General features: G+C 44.0%; 1 protein-coding gene across 2 annotated transcripts in view; it reads right to left on the bottom strand.

The window, feature by feature from the left end:
- AHI1 (Abelson helper integration site 1) overlaps nt 1-16,627 on the bottom strand; it is a 971,238-nt gene that overhangs the window by 558,239 nt on the left and 396,372 nt on the right. For both annotated transcript variants that reach the window (XM_085611599.1, XM_085611600.1), the window contains one exon: nt 3,210-3,412. In XM_085611599.1, coding sequence (XP_085467725.1) covers nt 3,210-3,412 — 203 coding nt within the window. The remainder of the gene's footprint in view (nt 1-3,209; nt 3,413-16,627) is intronic.

Here is a 16,627-nt window from a genome sequence, read left to right as displayed (position 1 = left end):
ATTTCCCTGCGGAGCCTCGGTCCTTGGGAGTGCTTGAGGGTCTTATTGGGTGGGGAGAGGGACAGCATCTAATTACCCTCTTTTGCAACGCTCTTATGGGTTACATGCAACCTCGACAATTCCCAGCTCGTGGGGTCAGGGAAAGAGATGTGGGAATGCCCAACTAAGATTCGGATTGGGTGAGTTTGTCGGGCTTTATGTGTACCATGTCTTGGAACAACAGATTTAAGCTGCTGCATTTTCATTTTCTACACCGTGTCCATGCCACTCAATATAGTCTGACTAAAACAGATCCCGCTAAGGTAGCTAAGTGTAGGCGATGTGGTACGATTGGAGCCACTTTCATTCACCTAGCATGGGAATGTAAAAAAGTCCTGGATTTTTGGGGATAGGTAGTGCCATTGAGAGAGACAGCCACCGGGATTACAATACTGTTGATGCCGTAACCCTGCTTGTTGGGAGTGGTGATGTGCCCTAAAGGACATAAAATACCTTACAGACTTGTCCAGTTGGTCCTATGATTGGCAAAGAAACGGGTGGCCATTGGGTGGATGGGTTGGATCATTGATTGAGAGATCTCTTGGAATGGAGAGTAGCAGAAAAACACCACATGAGAGCGTCCCGTACTGATGAAGGGGGAGCAGATCCCATAATGTTGTGGACTCAATTGCTGGGTATGTTCCAGGATGGCAGTGATTTGAGCTCCAAAAGTGGGTCAGAGACAGAGGGCTGATTGTGTGCAGGGCTAGTGTTCACGTAAATTGTCTGACAACCAAGTTTGCAATGGTGCTTCCTTTTATAGTGACTACTGTAGCCTTGGTCACATACACAAGGTGCCTTGATTTTGGCTGGGCTAATGGGTGTTTCTGTTTGAGAATAATGTACCTGTAATTACCACAAAGGCCAACTGCCACTATAATCACATTCATGTGACCCAGGACACTGGCTGCAGGCACCAAATAATTAGGACAAGAAAATGCCAACTTTCTAAAAGTAGCACTGTCAGAACTGTGACTTAAAATCAGACTTTACTCTTAAAAAGGATTATAAATTACAATGCTTTAGAGGCCAAACATGAGGCTTCTACCTGCTCCTAAAGAAAAGTTATCACGTATTAAGTGTAATAAGGTAATTCAGTATTATCATATGGGAGAGGTAGGCCTCATAGTAGTGAAATACAAGGACATGTAAGAGTGCATTTCCAACTTTTTAAATACACTGCAACCTGTGCCATGGGCTGTTTAGGGCCTAACTTAGGGGTGAGTTATATTTATTGAAAAGAGAGGTCTAGGCCTAGGTTTACTTTGCCAGGTCAAATTGGCAGTTTGAAAGTGCACACAGATGGTGACCATGGTGGCCAAAAGGGACACAGCGCAACTCTGAAAATGCCCTGATCCCCAGAAGTTGAGTCAGTGGCGTACTGGCAAGGACTGGTGCGCCAGGCAAGGGAAACCAATTTATAAGGCTCGCAGTGCCCCAAAAAAGTCTCGAAAATCTGGGGTAAATGTTGGGAATACTTTGGCTTAGCAGTTAAATTGGATGATATATCATCTATGGCTGTACGAGAAGTGAGGGAGAGGTAGTGAATTAGAGACGGAGAGTGTACTTAATAGTGGTAAACTGCTAATATCATATTTTCTACGGACTGCCAACATGCCTTCTTTGTACTTTTTTATTGAAAATTCAATAAAGCTTGTTGATCAAACAAAAGTTCACACAGGCTAAAATGCCAGGCCTGAGACATTTGAAAAGGCTACTTAAGTGGGTAGCACAACAAGTGCTGCAGACACACAAGTAACATTTAAGTTACAGGCTCTGGGTATATGTTGTAACACTTTACTAGAGACTTACAAGAACATTAAATGTAGCAATCCGGTGTAGGACAATTTTGCCATGTTTTAAGGAGCGAGCACAAGCACTTTATCACTGGTTAGCAAAAAAGCAAAAAAAAGAGAATTTCAGCACACCGGAGGGGAGCAGGCAAAACCATTGTGGGAAGACCAAACTAAGGTTAACAGGTATAAGATTTAGGGTCAGTAAGGATTTTTTATGGGTCAGGGTAGTGCAGTATTTTGGAATAGAATGGAAGGTTTAGCGTTCAGAGATGGTTAGTGTTTAAGGGAAGTAAGAGGTCTTTAGGGTTCAGGGACAGGAAGTGTTTAGGACACAGTATTTGAAGGATGCAGCGATGGGCAATATAAAATTAAATCACATTAATAAAATTAACAAAATGAAATAAATGAAGAAATATTAATGTAATTTCAAAACAATAACATTGAATAAAAGTAAATAAAATATTTTTTTAGTATTAAACATGTTAATTTAGAATTAATTATATATCATTAAAAAGATATATACCTATTTAAAATGTGGCAGCATATATAAGTGAATACATATACAAATATATCAAATACAGGGTTAAAATAATGATTACCTACCCACTTATGAAATAAAGGCACTTCTGAGGCAAAATAAAACACAATGTAAAGGAACTCCCAATGTACTGGCAGCGATGTAATGACTCTCAATGTAATAACAACTTGGGAAGTAATGACATGCATTCTGTCCCTACATGTTTTGTGGTTGTAAGGTAGTAGGTTCGGACTGCACTGTATACCATTTACAGCTGAAAACAAATAGGTTCAGTATGCTGCAGAGCTTTGGCAGTGATTACTAAGTTGAATCCAGCACAGAAGTAAATATTGCAGATTGTGCTAAATAAGGGTTATATTATTAAAACAAAAGACAGTTTAGAATCTGAGCTGCTGTACTATGGCTGAAATTAATCTGCCACAAATAGGGCATTAATTCCAAGACACATGGAGGCCGAAGGAATGCCCCGGTGATTTCAGGGCTATAGAGAATTGCACTGGGAGGACACTATTTGTATCGAACATATAGGCTAAACGAAACATTAGGTCTCAATAGGTCAGAACTTTCACCTTGATGTATTTCTTGACCCTTTTGGACAGGATTCACCAGTTCAGCAACCATGTGAGGAACTGTTCGTGATACCTTTTTGCCACTTTTCTAGTGCGAATATTAATATAATTCAAGGAAAAAGTCTTAACAAAATTTCCAGTAATGCTGCAGTTCTTACATAATGTTGTATTAAACAATGACAGGCATAAAATGTTAAAAGAAGAATCCAACAGGGGTACCAAAGAAAGAGGAGTTTCTAATTTTAAAATTATATCATTTTGACCTACCATTACAGAATCCAGTTTCTGTTTTACTTTTTGCAGCCTCATAGATGTTCTCACAGTGTTGACAAACTGATCCGCTTCGGATGTTACTTGATCGTGCATAGTGGTATTTGCATCGGTATCACTCATCATTGTAGATCTTCTTGGTGCAGTTGATATGAATGATCCATTTAAATCCTTTAAGGTTTCTGCTTCTAGTTGAGAAACTACAGAAAAGCACATTACTTCTTAATGAGCCATCAGGCAAATTTTGTCTGCAAAATAATGTTTTCTACATCTGTGAATATTTTTTTTTATTGGTAACATTTAGGGACTAATGCACTAAGGTCTCTGCAAGTTTATAAATGTGCAAAGTTTTCACATCAGGGTCAAGCAAAGCACACCAGTCTCCGCATTCATAAAGGCAGGTTGCACGTTTATTAGGGGTTGGCTCTGAGAAGAAAGTTTATAGATCTGTTCTCTCTATCAAATATTTAAACGCCTGAATCCTGTATATCTAAGGGCCATTGTTTCCGCCGGGGAATGCTTAAAGTACCCATGCTACCCACTTCTTAAAATTTCAGTTAAACATTTAAAAAAGATTACAATATTTATGGTGATTTTATGCATGCTTAGCATGATGGCAGTTTCACAATGCTGAAGAACAGAGTAATGTGTTCACTATTCACTTGAACACTGTCCATTCCAAATTATTTATCTATGAAGAAAGGTTTGAAGTAAGGGTGTCCATGTGTTGCACCCTTGTGTGGACAATGACAGGAAGTAATCAGGCAAGCCCATAGCCAGATGTAGCCCCTGAATTAAGCAAATGGGCATGTTTGCCTTTGTACACCTCCAGGTGGACTAAAAACAAATGTTTCATGAATAGAAATATTTTTGCATTTGCGTAGGCAACAATTATGAATTACAAATGGTCATCTTATTATGACTTTAGTACAAACTACTTTCAGTATTTTATTCTGAAGCTTCATCATTAAGCAAAAAGACAAAGCCGATGGTCAAAAAGAATCCGATCCAGACGAAAATAGCAGGCAGGGGGAATTCTTATTCAAACCAGCTTGCCACCTAACAAGGTCATTTGATGTCAAGTGAGCCACCTTGGTTTATCCACGAGGTACACCATTTATCCAACATACACAGGGGCACCAGCAAGTTCTTGCCGCCACACAATTACAGAAGAATAAATAACTTCTATTCAATGGATGGACACGATAGGCTGTTCTTTCCCATAGATTTTTCTTATAAACAATCCCAGGATTGGACAACTGACATTTTCTTCTTGTACTAACAGGAAAATCGTGCATACACACAGTGCAGCACTGAGTGCTCAGGGTACAAATGTTATGAAATTTCCCGTGCACTCAATTACTTAGATTGACAAGAATTATTCTGATGTAACCCAGGGAAGGTAAGTTGTTGAGGAAGAAGCTAGAGTGAAAAGATGTTCAAGGGGGTTAAGTCACTTAGATGTGTGTACGCCGTACATTTATACATTCTCCTTAAATTGGAAAGCATCAACCTTTGTGGCATAAAGCCTGATTGATCACGGTGAACCAAACCGTGGGTCACTTTGTAGAATTTATTAACTAGCACTTTTGTGGTATCTTGGACTCCATATGCAATCACAATGACCCGTAGAAGTTGCAAAGATCTCTCAAGTCCCTGGCCCTAGAGACTGCTGCTGTTCTCAAATCTCAGAGAAAACACCACACTTCGCCAGAGTCCAATAACATTTTGAGTAGGTGCCTAGTTAATTAAGAGCAGGGCGTCTGAATTTTTTTTGCATGTAGGAGGTAAGGTTCTAGTGCCTTACCACAGATCATTTGTGATGTCGTCTACCCTATTTCTTCCATGGATAGCACAATTTCTGGGGTAGTTGTAGCTTCATGAGTTCATGTGGGCTAAATCTCCCTTGAACTCATGAACTTCTGTCACATTAGTGTTCAGGCAGGATTTGTGTAGAGAACCAAAGTACCAAAAGCACCAAAATCAGGATTCATTGTGTTCACCTCTCCCTCCTAATCTTTGAGCACCTGCACCCAGTGATCATTGCTTTCTTTCCTACTCAGTCGAGCAATTTATTCACAGTTAATTTGACGCCCCTGTTACCTACATCATGAAGTCATCGTTCATTCCTTAGATATTGCTTGGCCCATGCCCTTTAACCAGAGCTCACCGTTACCCTCCAAAATGTTGATGAAGATCCAAGCCTTCAGTCTGCAGTAACTCCCTGTTAGAACTGGGGGTCTCTAGTTGGCAGAGGTAGGTACCTTTGACCAAATAGGGACCCTTGCTTCTAAGTCAGGGAAAGGGGATTACCCTACTGGATAACCTCTGCTCACCCCCTTGGTAGCTTGGCACGAGCAGACAGGCTTATCTCAGAGGCAGTGTTTTAAGCATTTGTGAACACATACAGTAATACAGTGAAAACACTACAGATGGACATCACACAGGTTATATAAAAATAAGTATTCTTTATATAGACTTATCACAAGACAATAAACGACAAAAATCTACAATACTGTAATCAATAAGAATTCTTCAAGAAGGTAGAAATAGTTCAAAAATAGGTTATTCACTTAAAAATAGCCTTTAGCAATACATAACCCCAACGGGAGTTATCACGACGTCAAGGTCAAAGAAATCCCAAAGTACGGCGCAGACCACGAGGTGCGCGGCATCGGGCCCGGAGTCATAACAGACCCACAAAGAACAGAACCTTGGAAAAGCGAAAACAAAGACAGCTCACGGCGTCGGGAGATGCGGATTCGTTGGCGCATTGCGGTGCGGTTCCTTGCTTCGGGGGAGATGATGCGTCGGGACCTGGATACTTGCGCAGGCAGGGGAGGCGTCCGTTCCTGAGCGGAGAGAGAACGTGACATCACGATGGCGCCGAAACCACGGTTCCGTACGATGTCACGATGTCGATGGATTCTTGACCACCCATGTCGACGATCGGCTCCACGATGATGTCGGCTTCGGAGTCGAGGCGGCACAGCAGCAGGCGTCGGGTCGGAGTCGCAAGTCAGAGCAGTGCTTACGGCTACGGCAGGCTGACGCTGTCGTTCGCTGGTGTCGATGTGGCATGGTGGCCGGCGGTGGGTCTACGTTGCAAGTCGGAGCAGCGCTCACGACTTCGGTGCAGATTACGGCGTTGCTTTCCGGCGTTGGTATTGCAGATTCCTTCTGTAGCACTAGAACAGCAAGTTCCAGATGCAGGCAAACAGAAGGGGGTGACGTCTGGTATCCCTGAGACTTCGGTCAGGAGGCAAGCTCAAATCAAGCCCTTGGAGTAATATTCTGCAAGATGATGAAAGTTCTTTAAAAGTTCTTTCTCCTTTCCTTGGCAATGAAGAGACCACTGCAGGCCAACCCAGCAAACAGCATACTGGCAGAGGGGCAGTCCAAACTCCTGCAGCTTCCTTGGTTCTTCTTCTTGGCAAAAGGTTCGTCTTGTTCCCAGAAGTGATCTAAAATCTTTGGGTCTGGGTCCACATATTTATACTACTCTTCTCTTTGTTCTCTGAAGACAGAGAGGCCTTTGCCTAGTCCAAACCAGTTCTGGTCAGTCCTGGAGCACTTTGTTGACAAGACTTCTTCTTTCCTTTCACAGTGCAGGCCAGGGACATCAGACGCACCACAGGATGTGGAGCTAGCATTGTGGAGGGAAGGCACAGCCCTATTCAGGTCCCAGGTGCAGCTCCTCCCACCCATCTACATGCAGATCTCTCTATTCAGCCCTGTGCTGACTCACCCTGTCTCCTGGAATCCCCCAGCCCCTGTCACTCACAAAACCAGACACACAATACACAACCTAGCAGAGGCAGGCTTGGACAGTTAGGCAAGAGAATACCTACTTTCTAAAAGTGGTATTTTCAAACACAGCATGTTAAAACCAACTTCACTAAAAGATGTATTTTCTCGTTCTGAGTTCAGGCATACTAAACTCGAATTTCCACCATGTTCCCTGGGTCAGTTAGGATTATAGGATGTAATAATCAAACTGCCCATTCTGGCCTATGGGGAACAGGTAGCCTTGCAATTGTGAAAAACGAAAATGGTTGTAGTTTACTATTAGGACATGCCACACACACCAGGGCATGTCCTACCTTATACTTACAATGCACCCTGCCCTTGGGCCTACCTTAGGGGTGGATGATTTAAAGATAAAGGAAGGTTTAGGGACTGGCAAGTGGGTGCACTTGCCAAATCGACATGGCAGTCAGAGACTACACACAGGCGCTGCAACGGCAGGCCTGAGACACACTTTACAAGCTGCTTCTGTGGGTGGCACAACCAGTGCTGCAAGCCCACCAGCAGCATTTGATTTACAAGTCCTGGGCACACATGGTGCACTGTACTAGGGTCTGACAAGTAAATCAAATAACCCAATCATGGAGTCACTAATCAATACATCAATTTAACAAGAGAGAGAGCATATGCACTTTAGCACTGATCAGCAGTGGTAAAGTGCCCAGAGTCATTAAACAGCCTACAATAGGTCAGAAAAAATACAGGAGGATGGCAAAAAGTTTAGGGATGACCCTGCAAAACGGGCCAAGTCCAACACTCCCCTTTCAGGTCCATTGTGGATACCTTTAATTCTGGCACCTTACGTCTCTTCCTCTACCAAGATCTTGGATTTAGCACTGCCTCGCACTACAGACTTACAATAATATCAAAATCAACAAAGGCAACATTCTCCTAGTAATTAAAGTTACCTCCAACAATCAAGCCAACACTTTCTCTTTTCACAATTCCCACGCCTCCAGGTGGCCATCCCTCTTATACTACCAGCTGTGCATGATAACAATAATGCTGTCAGTGTGGTGGGATCGAATATACCGTGCGTCAAAAAAAGTTGTGTCCTTCAACTTGCGTGTAGTGCTGTGCTTTGTGAAACAAGAATAAGTCATTCTGTAATAAGTGGGCTGCAGAATAACAAAACAATTGTGTAGTATCCAACCATTTCCTCATTCATCTGTCTTCCAGTTCACTCATACATTGTCTGCTATCAAGCCTGCCAAAATAATTTGTTATTTCAGATCCCCAACCCTTCAGACCCTACTGACTATCATAACCATATTGGAATCTCCTAATATCAACGAGGTGTCTGATAGCTGCAACAGCAATGCATCAACGCTTTTCAGAGCCACAAGTTGAAAATTCGGTGCAAGCTAGGCTAACACCAGTGCTACTTCTTCCTTATTCCAGGTTCTAGTCATTGTAGCATAACCTCTCTACAGGTTCAACCTTCTTTTGTGGAGAATAAAGGGTGTAGATTTCTTCAAGAGTAAAGAGTATTGCTATACTCCTGGAGCCCGAACAATACACTACAAAGCCTAGCAATGAACATTTACATCTCCCTCCATAGTGGCATATGATTCCTGCCTGGTGTGTCTGATACACCTGGTAGGACGCACATTTTATTCTGTTACCCAGGCTATGAATTTTCTAGAGGGAACACCTTCAGCATAACTTGATTCCTAGAGTCGTCCCTATTAGATTCCCAGGGCTAGCTCCCCGCTTATCTTAAACAACTTAAGCAACATTTAAAATAAACATCACAATCAATCTTCCTGCAAATGCCCCCAACCTACACTGTTGCGTTGTGGGCTGTGTACATTCGATCTCCCCAATACATCTTCCGTTAAAAAGAAGAGTCTATCCCAGTTAGGGAGGGTGCACAACAATAGATATTCAGTGCGTTAAGCAACTTAGATCACACAATACTGCCAGTCTGTCCCCGCTGCTCAGTAGATAGTGGTAGCAATGCATAACAACACTTCCAGTCACCCTTATTGAGGCCACCTAGTTCTAAGGTCCTACCTTAATATTATGAGGATTGATAAATTGAGCTATGGTAAAAACTTTTCATGGCACGCACTTGTTCACTATCAGTGCGTATTCTTAGGTTGGCCAATACCCAATGCGGGTCATATTCCAGCTCTAAGATCCCCATCTTTGCATTCTCACTGCCTACAGCCTCTCCCAGAGCCATAGTCTACCCTCTCAGGTGCTTAAGATCTTTGCTGTTGAGGCACCTCCTTCTGTAGAGTCTCCTCTTTTGATCAGGGTGTTCCAACCAATCCATGACAGCTCTCCAGCTTCTGGTCTCTTCTGGTGATTCTGCAGCCACTGACCAGTACCCTTCTTGTACCATCCCTCTAGCCAGTTCTAAATGTGGTCAGGCAAATGACTATAACACAATTGCCACTAAGAAGCATCGACAAACTGGATAGGTGAAGCATCATGTACTTTACTCTTGCCTTTTACAGTTCTATTTTCACAGTATCAAAAGTTCTGCCATGTCTTTACTGAAATGGGGAATCAACAAGCACTTACCATTTTTAAATGGAAGAGGAAGACATGTCTAGTCAAATGGAGAATTGAATCTCCAATCTAAAATCAAGAAAGTGTTCTTGATGGCTATAGGTGATGCATCCTGTTTCAGGGAAGAAGCAGCACTTTGATGGGCTCAATTCACAGAAAAAACTTGGAATGATAATGTTGGTTAATTTAACATTCTCTTCAAATGGATTAGGTCTTGCTCCCATTTCTCTCTCTGGGACTCTCACTTTGCAGATGATGTTGAGGCAAAAGCAGCCTTCCACATCCTCAACTCATGCACCAAGGTACTTGAACTCCTCATGTAGTCACCACACAGCATTCCTCAGGCTACTTATGTAGTATTCCTCCTTGAAATTCCCCTTTTTAACCATGGTCACTCACTGATATTTTCTAAAGATCAGCCCCAAGGAGGTTCCAAAACTGTCTAGGTGTCTTTCACGGAGAGGAACACCTCCAGCAGGGAGGGTTGTGATTGCCATTCACCTAGGTTTGGATATGATCCCAAGTGCGGCAGAGAGCTACATGTATTCTGTGGAGGATTTGTCAGGAATGCTATTGTTTTGTTTTTGCGACTAGGTGTGCCTTTGCTGACCCAAGGAGTAGGTGCCAATGTCTGCAAAGTCTAGGAGATGAATGGGTCCAGTTTAGCTCAACCACACTTACTAGGCACTCCTATATTGACTGTGGACTGTGATACTGCTTTTGGGTTCACTGAATTCAAGCCTTTTGTATTTCCTACATTTGTCAATGTCAATGGATTCGGGACATGCACACTCTCCTGGATTCGGTTTACCCAATGTGGGTCAAAAGCTTCACTCAGCATAACACCCGCATAATCAGGTGTGGCAGGCTGATGCTTTACCCATCATGGTTGGCCACAGACCTGCCACTGTATGAGGTTCTGCTGCCACTTACCAGGGCATTGAGAGTCAACATATCAAATCGAGACTGCTCTGCAGACTGTAAATGTCACCCACAAATCTTTTACTGCTGTCTCCTTGGTTCTTTTGCTCTCCTGTGCCCCAGTGTGAAGGACACAGGCCCTATTCAAAGTGCATGCATGCAAGCCCATAAACTGCTTTAAGATTCCCTCTCAACTTGCACACTTTTCAGAAACATTTGTGGATGGTAGTTGGTGGGAATCAATCCCAACAGCCTGCTCCTCCGATCCTTAGCACCTTTCTTGTGGACCCACACAAAAAAGAGATTCCTTCTCTCCAATCTGAGCCTTGTGGGCTCCTGCAGACCTTAGTTGTTGCACGCAGAAGCACTCACAGATATAACATTCATTCTGTGGGAGATCACTAAAGACAGACAGTTTTGCATCTGATACCCCAATCTGATGATCCACTGTCCCATCACCCCCCGTCCAAGCTACAACCCAATGGTAACGATGACCCCTCCTCCTCCGCTCATGATGCTTGGGGAGTCCCAGGCAGCAAACATTGTAGAATCCGCTGCACCTCTCCTCTCCTTCAGCTTGCACAAGAGTAAAAGTTGAGGAAAGTTACTGTAAAATTTTTTCATTAATAACACATTTTCCTTTGAGTTATCACACTCTTGTGCATCTTTCCATCCTTTCAGCATGAATGTAGGTGAGAGAAATGAAGGTGGATTTGCAGATAGACAACGGGCCTACTTACATGTGTTTTTAGAGTACCACAATATAAACAAGTCCACAATTGTACTGAAAAAGTTGTACTGCACCTTAAAACCGTGACAGCCGTGACAGCCTTGCTCCCTGTAAGCAAGGAGTGACTCAGAAAGATGTAAGAGTTGTGTTTTAATATACCTACAGTGAGTGAAGTCAAGAGCCTGGAATGTTTTGTGTCTGGTCAAAGAAACCAGTTGAAAGCTCGCAGGTCTAGCACAATGTTGTTGTTCGAACACAAATGTAGGGGTTGTTTACATTCTGGATTTCCTTGTTGACCATGGTAATAGTGATAAAGAGATGATAAAGAGATCTGAACCTTGAGAAGGAAAACTAGATGTGGGATAATGCAGCCGACGGTTTGCATGGTGCCTTTTGGGACTTTATCTATTTGTAGCAGAAGAGGCAGGTCAAAGTTCATGAGCTCGCCCACATTGTTCCTGAAGCAGATGATGGAGGTGTACTTTTCAGATTCCATCTGTAAAATTCTCAGTTATTTATGAGTTTGAGGTGGCAGTGTAGCTTCCCATAGACCATCACTCAGACCATCACTTAGACTAACTGCCCTAGGTAACAGGAGGCAACGTTTAGGATGCTTTTGGTGACACCTACATAGTTCTATCAATTTAGGTTGAGGGATTTGATGAGGTCTAGTAATAGTATTATATAGATAAAAAATGACCTTGCTGAAGCAGTCACTGTACACCTTGGTCATTAATTTAGATGATCTTCAATCCTGGCAATCATATTGAATGGGAATTGCTGGGAGTCACTTGGGCTACATGCTGAGGCACACCAATGAACCCACCAAAAGATAAAATAGCTAAGGTTTTAAGACTACTGCTGATGTTGAACCCTACTACTATTTATATTATTCACTAATTTGCTACACACACCTCAATTGCATTTTATAATATCAATAATCAGAATTTAGACTAATGTTCTTATTTTAATTCTTCTTTTAGTTCAGGTAACAGATCTTTCCCCAATAGGCATAATAGTCATTCATTCCTTTTTGTACAGCATACCAAAGAACACGGTTTCGTCATTGGTAGAAAAGGTGGGTCTCTAGTTGGCAAGGGTTTGCGCCTTAGTCCAAGTAGGGACCCTTATTCCCAGTCAGGGTAAGGAGGATACACTTCTAAAATAACCCCTGCTCAACCTTGGTGGCTTGGCATGAGCAGACAGGCTTGTCTCAGAGGCAGTGTGTAAGCATTTTTGAACACATACAGTGATACAGTGAAAACACTACACATTGACACCACACCAGTTTATAAAAATAAGTAATCTTTATCTAAACCAAACAAGACCAAAATGACAAAAATCCACAATACAGTAATTCAAATATGACTTTTAAAAGGTAAAACTAGTTCTGTTCAAAGCAAATTTCAGATGCGACACTTTTCACACAGAGTACCTTGGATGTGTCGAACACACAAACCAAAACTGTAGCAGGGAAGGTGATGCATCGGTTCCTTATGCCCAGGGATGGTGATGCGTTGGTTCCTTACTTCAGGGGAGGTGATGCGTCGGTGTGTTACTGCCACGCAGGGGCGGTGATGCCTCGGTTCCTTACTGAAGGGAAGGTGATGCGTTGGTTTCTTACTGTGTGGGGAGGTGATGCGTCAGTTTCTTACTGCGTTCTCGGTGTTCTTGCCGGCATGGCACCCAAATGTGATGCTTGAGGATCAGAGATGTGGCGGTTCTCGATGCAGCGCCAGCAATGACACTGCGTTGTTCTCTCCAGCCGTGGTCCCACGATGCATTGGTTCTTGCTGCCGCACAGCAGGGCCTGTGTCTGAATCGGGGTTGTGATCTCGGACGTCGGAGATGGTGCACGGGATTCAGCGATTTCTCAAGCTGCGGCAGGTGATGCGACAATTTCTCTAGGCGCTATAGGATTAAAAACGTTAGCCAAAATAGCATTTAATTCTTGATTTAAATCCTCAAATTTTTTGTACGTTTCAGGGGTAGGACTATGCAATGGTAGGGAACCTACAAGTTCCAATACCGGGATTACCTGCTCGTAGAGTTCTGGCAAAAACGCGGGGTGATTAACTAGTTTTTCCCACCTTACCCTACGTCTATTACTAGATAGATGGCACCTTGTATCTGGGTCCTCGTTCAAATTACCTGAGGCTTCAGGATTCCCCGGGATAGAAACTCGAGGATCAGTGGGTTGTGGTCACTATCTTCCCTTGTCTCTATCCGAAAATCAATAACCTTTTCCCATGCGAAACTCTCAACAAATATATAGTCCAACCGTGACTCTTGGCCAAATTTGTTAAAAGTGCACTTAGAGGGGACATCTGATTTCGAGCGGCCATTACATGCCCTAATTGAGTGTTTTAAAGTTAGGGCCATGATTTGGACAGCAAGAGGCGTCCATGACCTGGGTGACGGGCCCGCAACTGGAGGAATTGCCCAAAATTCGTCCTCCTCCTGGATATCGCTATCCATCAAACCCAAAAGCGGCTCGAAATGACAATTAAAATCACCCCCTATTAAAAGGGTAGTACCCTGAGCAATCGTGTTTAAAAATGTGGAGACCTCTTCAATAGTACCGGACTCCGATGTGATGTTCACTGGTCTTGAATAGACATTGATCAAGGCAAGCCGGGAATCATTTGGCCATTCTAAAATCACACACTGTACATCCTCTGATGACGTGTCCATAACCGTGGCTTGGCAACCCAGGTGAGTGTGCACCCAGATTGTCAAGCCCCCAGATGATCTGCCCCTGCCCCCCCACCTGGCCGGTATTGAAAATGAGGCAAAACCGCTCCCTGGCCCAAGTTTCCTGAAAGAGGCATATGTCATTCTTATCTATAAACAAGCCCCACTCACGACACATTATTTTATTGCCAATTCCTGCTAAATTCCACGACAAAATTGTCAGTGGAGCAGGAAGGGATGGAGCTTCCTCATTTAAGTCCACGCTGCCCTCAATAGTTGTTACATTCACAGCCCCACAGCCATCTTCTGCAATCCCATTCCATTCAGTTGGAAAAATTGTGGGAAGAAAGACTCAGGGTAAAACACGCTTAACAGTATCTGTTCCCCCTAATCCACCCCTACTCGCACATATGACTCGCCCATCAGTGTGGGTGATTTTGTTACTATTAGTAGCACTGGCTATCGAGTGGCTCGATGGATTGGAGTTACTGGGTAGTCAATCTACCTCATTCAGACAACTGAACCTATTATAATCCAGAAAGTGCGGAATCATGTTAGAGTGATATAAATTATTCCTATTCCCTCTGGAGTGACTTCTACAGCCCACCCCTCGTCCAGCCCGCTTCCAGTACCTTATCAGGAAGCCTAATATGTGGTGGATAAAAGAAAACCACTGGTAGAGTCCGGATTAAGGACTCATCCTCAGAGGAGGGACAGCTAAGAATGTAAGAAACTGTCCCTGAGTCCCTAAAGTTAACGACAATACAATCACCACTAATATTTTTCTTAGTTGCTCCCAGCCACAAGACCGTTCTAGCCATCAAAATTTCGCCAGAAAATTGTAGAGGAAGGGGTCTATACCTATTTAACCAACTTACTACTTTATTCTTTAGCGAAACAAAAGTATTAGTAAGTTCGGGGACTCCAGCTAGGACAACTACCAACGGGGCTGCTTCCGGGGGTAGATTTAGTATCTGATCCTTCCTCAAGCTATTATCCTCCTGAATTTCTTTTTCTGGATTTACAATGGACTTTTCCACCGACAACCCAAAAGAAGAGGGAGGGACAAAGCGAGTATTCCTTTTTAAGACAGCCTGCGTTGGGGGGGGGGGGGGGGGGGATTAACCAAAATTGGAATAGTTGCTAAAGAGTTAGAATTAGATAAACACTCAGCTGTTGGAGTAACTTCCCTCCCCCCTCCGGTAGTTTCTGAAGTATATGGAAGATCTGACCTAGGCTCAGTGGCCCTTTCTATATTTGCCAGCCTAAGATCTATTTGATCAAGTCTGGCAATTACAGGATCCAAAAAAGATTTCAGAAGACTTTCAAACACTTGAATTTGAAGATCAGCCCTTACCTGAGTGTTGTCACTATTAGTCATAATGGAAGGATGTTCTACAAAGGGGCTCTGGGCAGGAAGGGTAACAGAAAGGGTAGCAGGATCATTAGCTACAAAAGGGATCGCCTTGGCTATTGTCCGGCCTATAGGATTAGTGTGGGATACAGAAGTAGATATCCTTGTCTTCTTACCACCCCCAGCCTGTATTCCCCGCTTTCTTTTTGGGACTGCCCCCTCCCTATTGCCTCTTTGTCGCTGGGTGCTGTCCACTGCTCCCCTAGCAGGCAGTGCAATAGGTGGAGAAACAGGGTTGGGGCTATTAGAAAATAATGGGGGATCCGTGTTGTTACCGAGGGGACGCCCAGGGTCGGGTATCATAATTAGATCCAAGGGATCGCTAACGGGTGCGACAACAGACAGCATAGAGTCCCTGTCAGGTTTTCTTACATTAGCTATCTGTCCAAGGGACGATCTTTTGACATTGTCAATACCCTGCGAGAGACGGCGTTCCAAGATGGTGATCTCATTTGTAATCAGGGAATTAGCTCTCAACAAAAAACAATCCAGGTTGCCCGCCATAGTTGCGCTAGAAGAATGGGCCTTACTTCTAGTCTCCCTGGTCGACATTTCGTGTTTAAGTAGCGTCGTTGGAGCCCTAGAGTAACAAACGCATAAGCAAAGTAAACAAATAGATCAAATGCAAGCGACCAAGAGGGATGGCCCGGTCCGGTCTGGAACGGGCTAGAACGGGCCCGCCCTTGGCCCGCGCTGCGTCCCGTGCTGCGTTTCAATGATCTCTTCGTATACGTCCTGGTAAGGGGCGGAGTCATGCTGGAAGAGGCTGCAGCTGTAGGAAGAAGGGCTGCTGGTCCTCGCAGTCCTTTGCACACTATTGGCCCCAGAAACAGCAAGTAAGGCTCCCGCGACTGGCTCCCGCGAAGCGGGGGCCGCGAGCCGTTTTCAGAGTGTCCTGGTGGGGGGCGGAGTCACGCTGGAAGAGGCTGCAGCTGTGGGAAGAAGGGCTGCTGGTCCTCGCAGTCCTTTGCACACTATTGGCCCCAGAAACAGCAAGTAAGGCTCCCGCGAGTGGCTCCCGCGAAGCGGGGGCCGCAAGCTGTTTTCAGAGTGTCCTGGTGGGGGGCGGAGTCACGCTGGAAGAGGCTGCAGCTGTGGGAAGAAGGGCTGCTGGTCCTCGCAGTCCTTTGCACACCATTGGCCCCAGAAACAGCAAGTAAGGCTCCCACGAGTGGCACAGGTATTTATGTTGGAGAATTTTCAGTCAGGACGCTAGCGAGGTACTCCACAATTTATTCCTAGTACAATATTTGGGTTTGAAGAAGGAAAGGAAGTTAGAAATACTATTGATGAAAAGGAGCGCCAATTCTGAGGAGAAGAATTTGTTAT

Source organism: Triturus cristatus, chromosome 6 (genome assembly GCF_964204655.1).
Source record: "Triturus cristatus chromosome 6, aTriCri1.1, whole genome shotgun sequence".
NCBI lineage: Eukaryota > Metazoa > Chordata > Amphibia > Caudata > Salamandridae > Triturus > Triturus cristatus.
The sequence above is the reverse complement of the archived record's forward strand: the minus strand, read 5'-3'. Positions and strand labels throughout refer to the sequence as shown.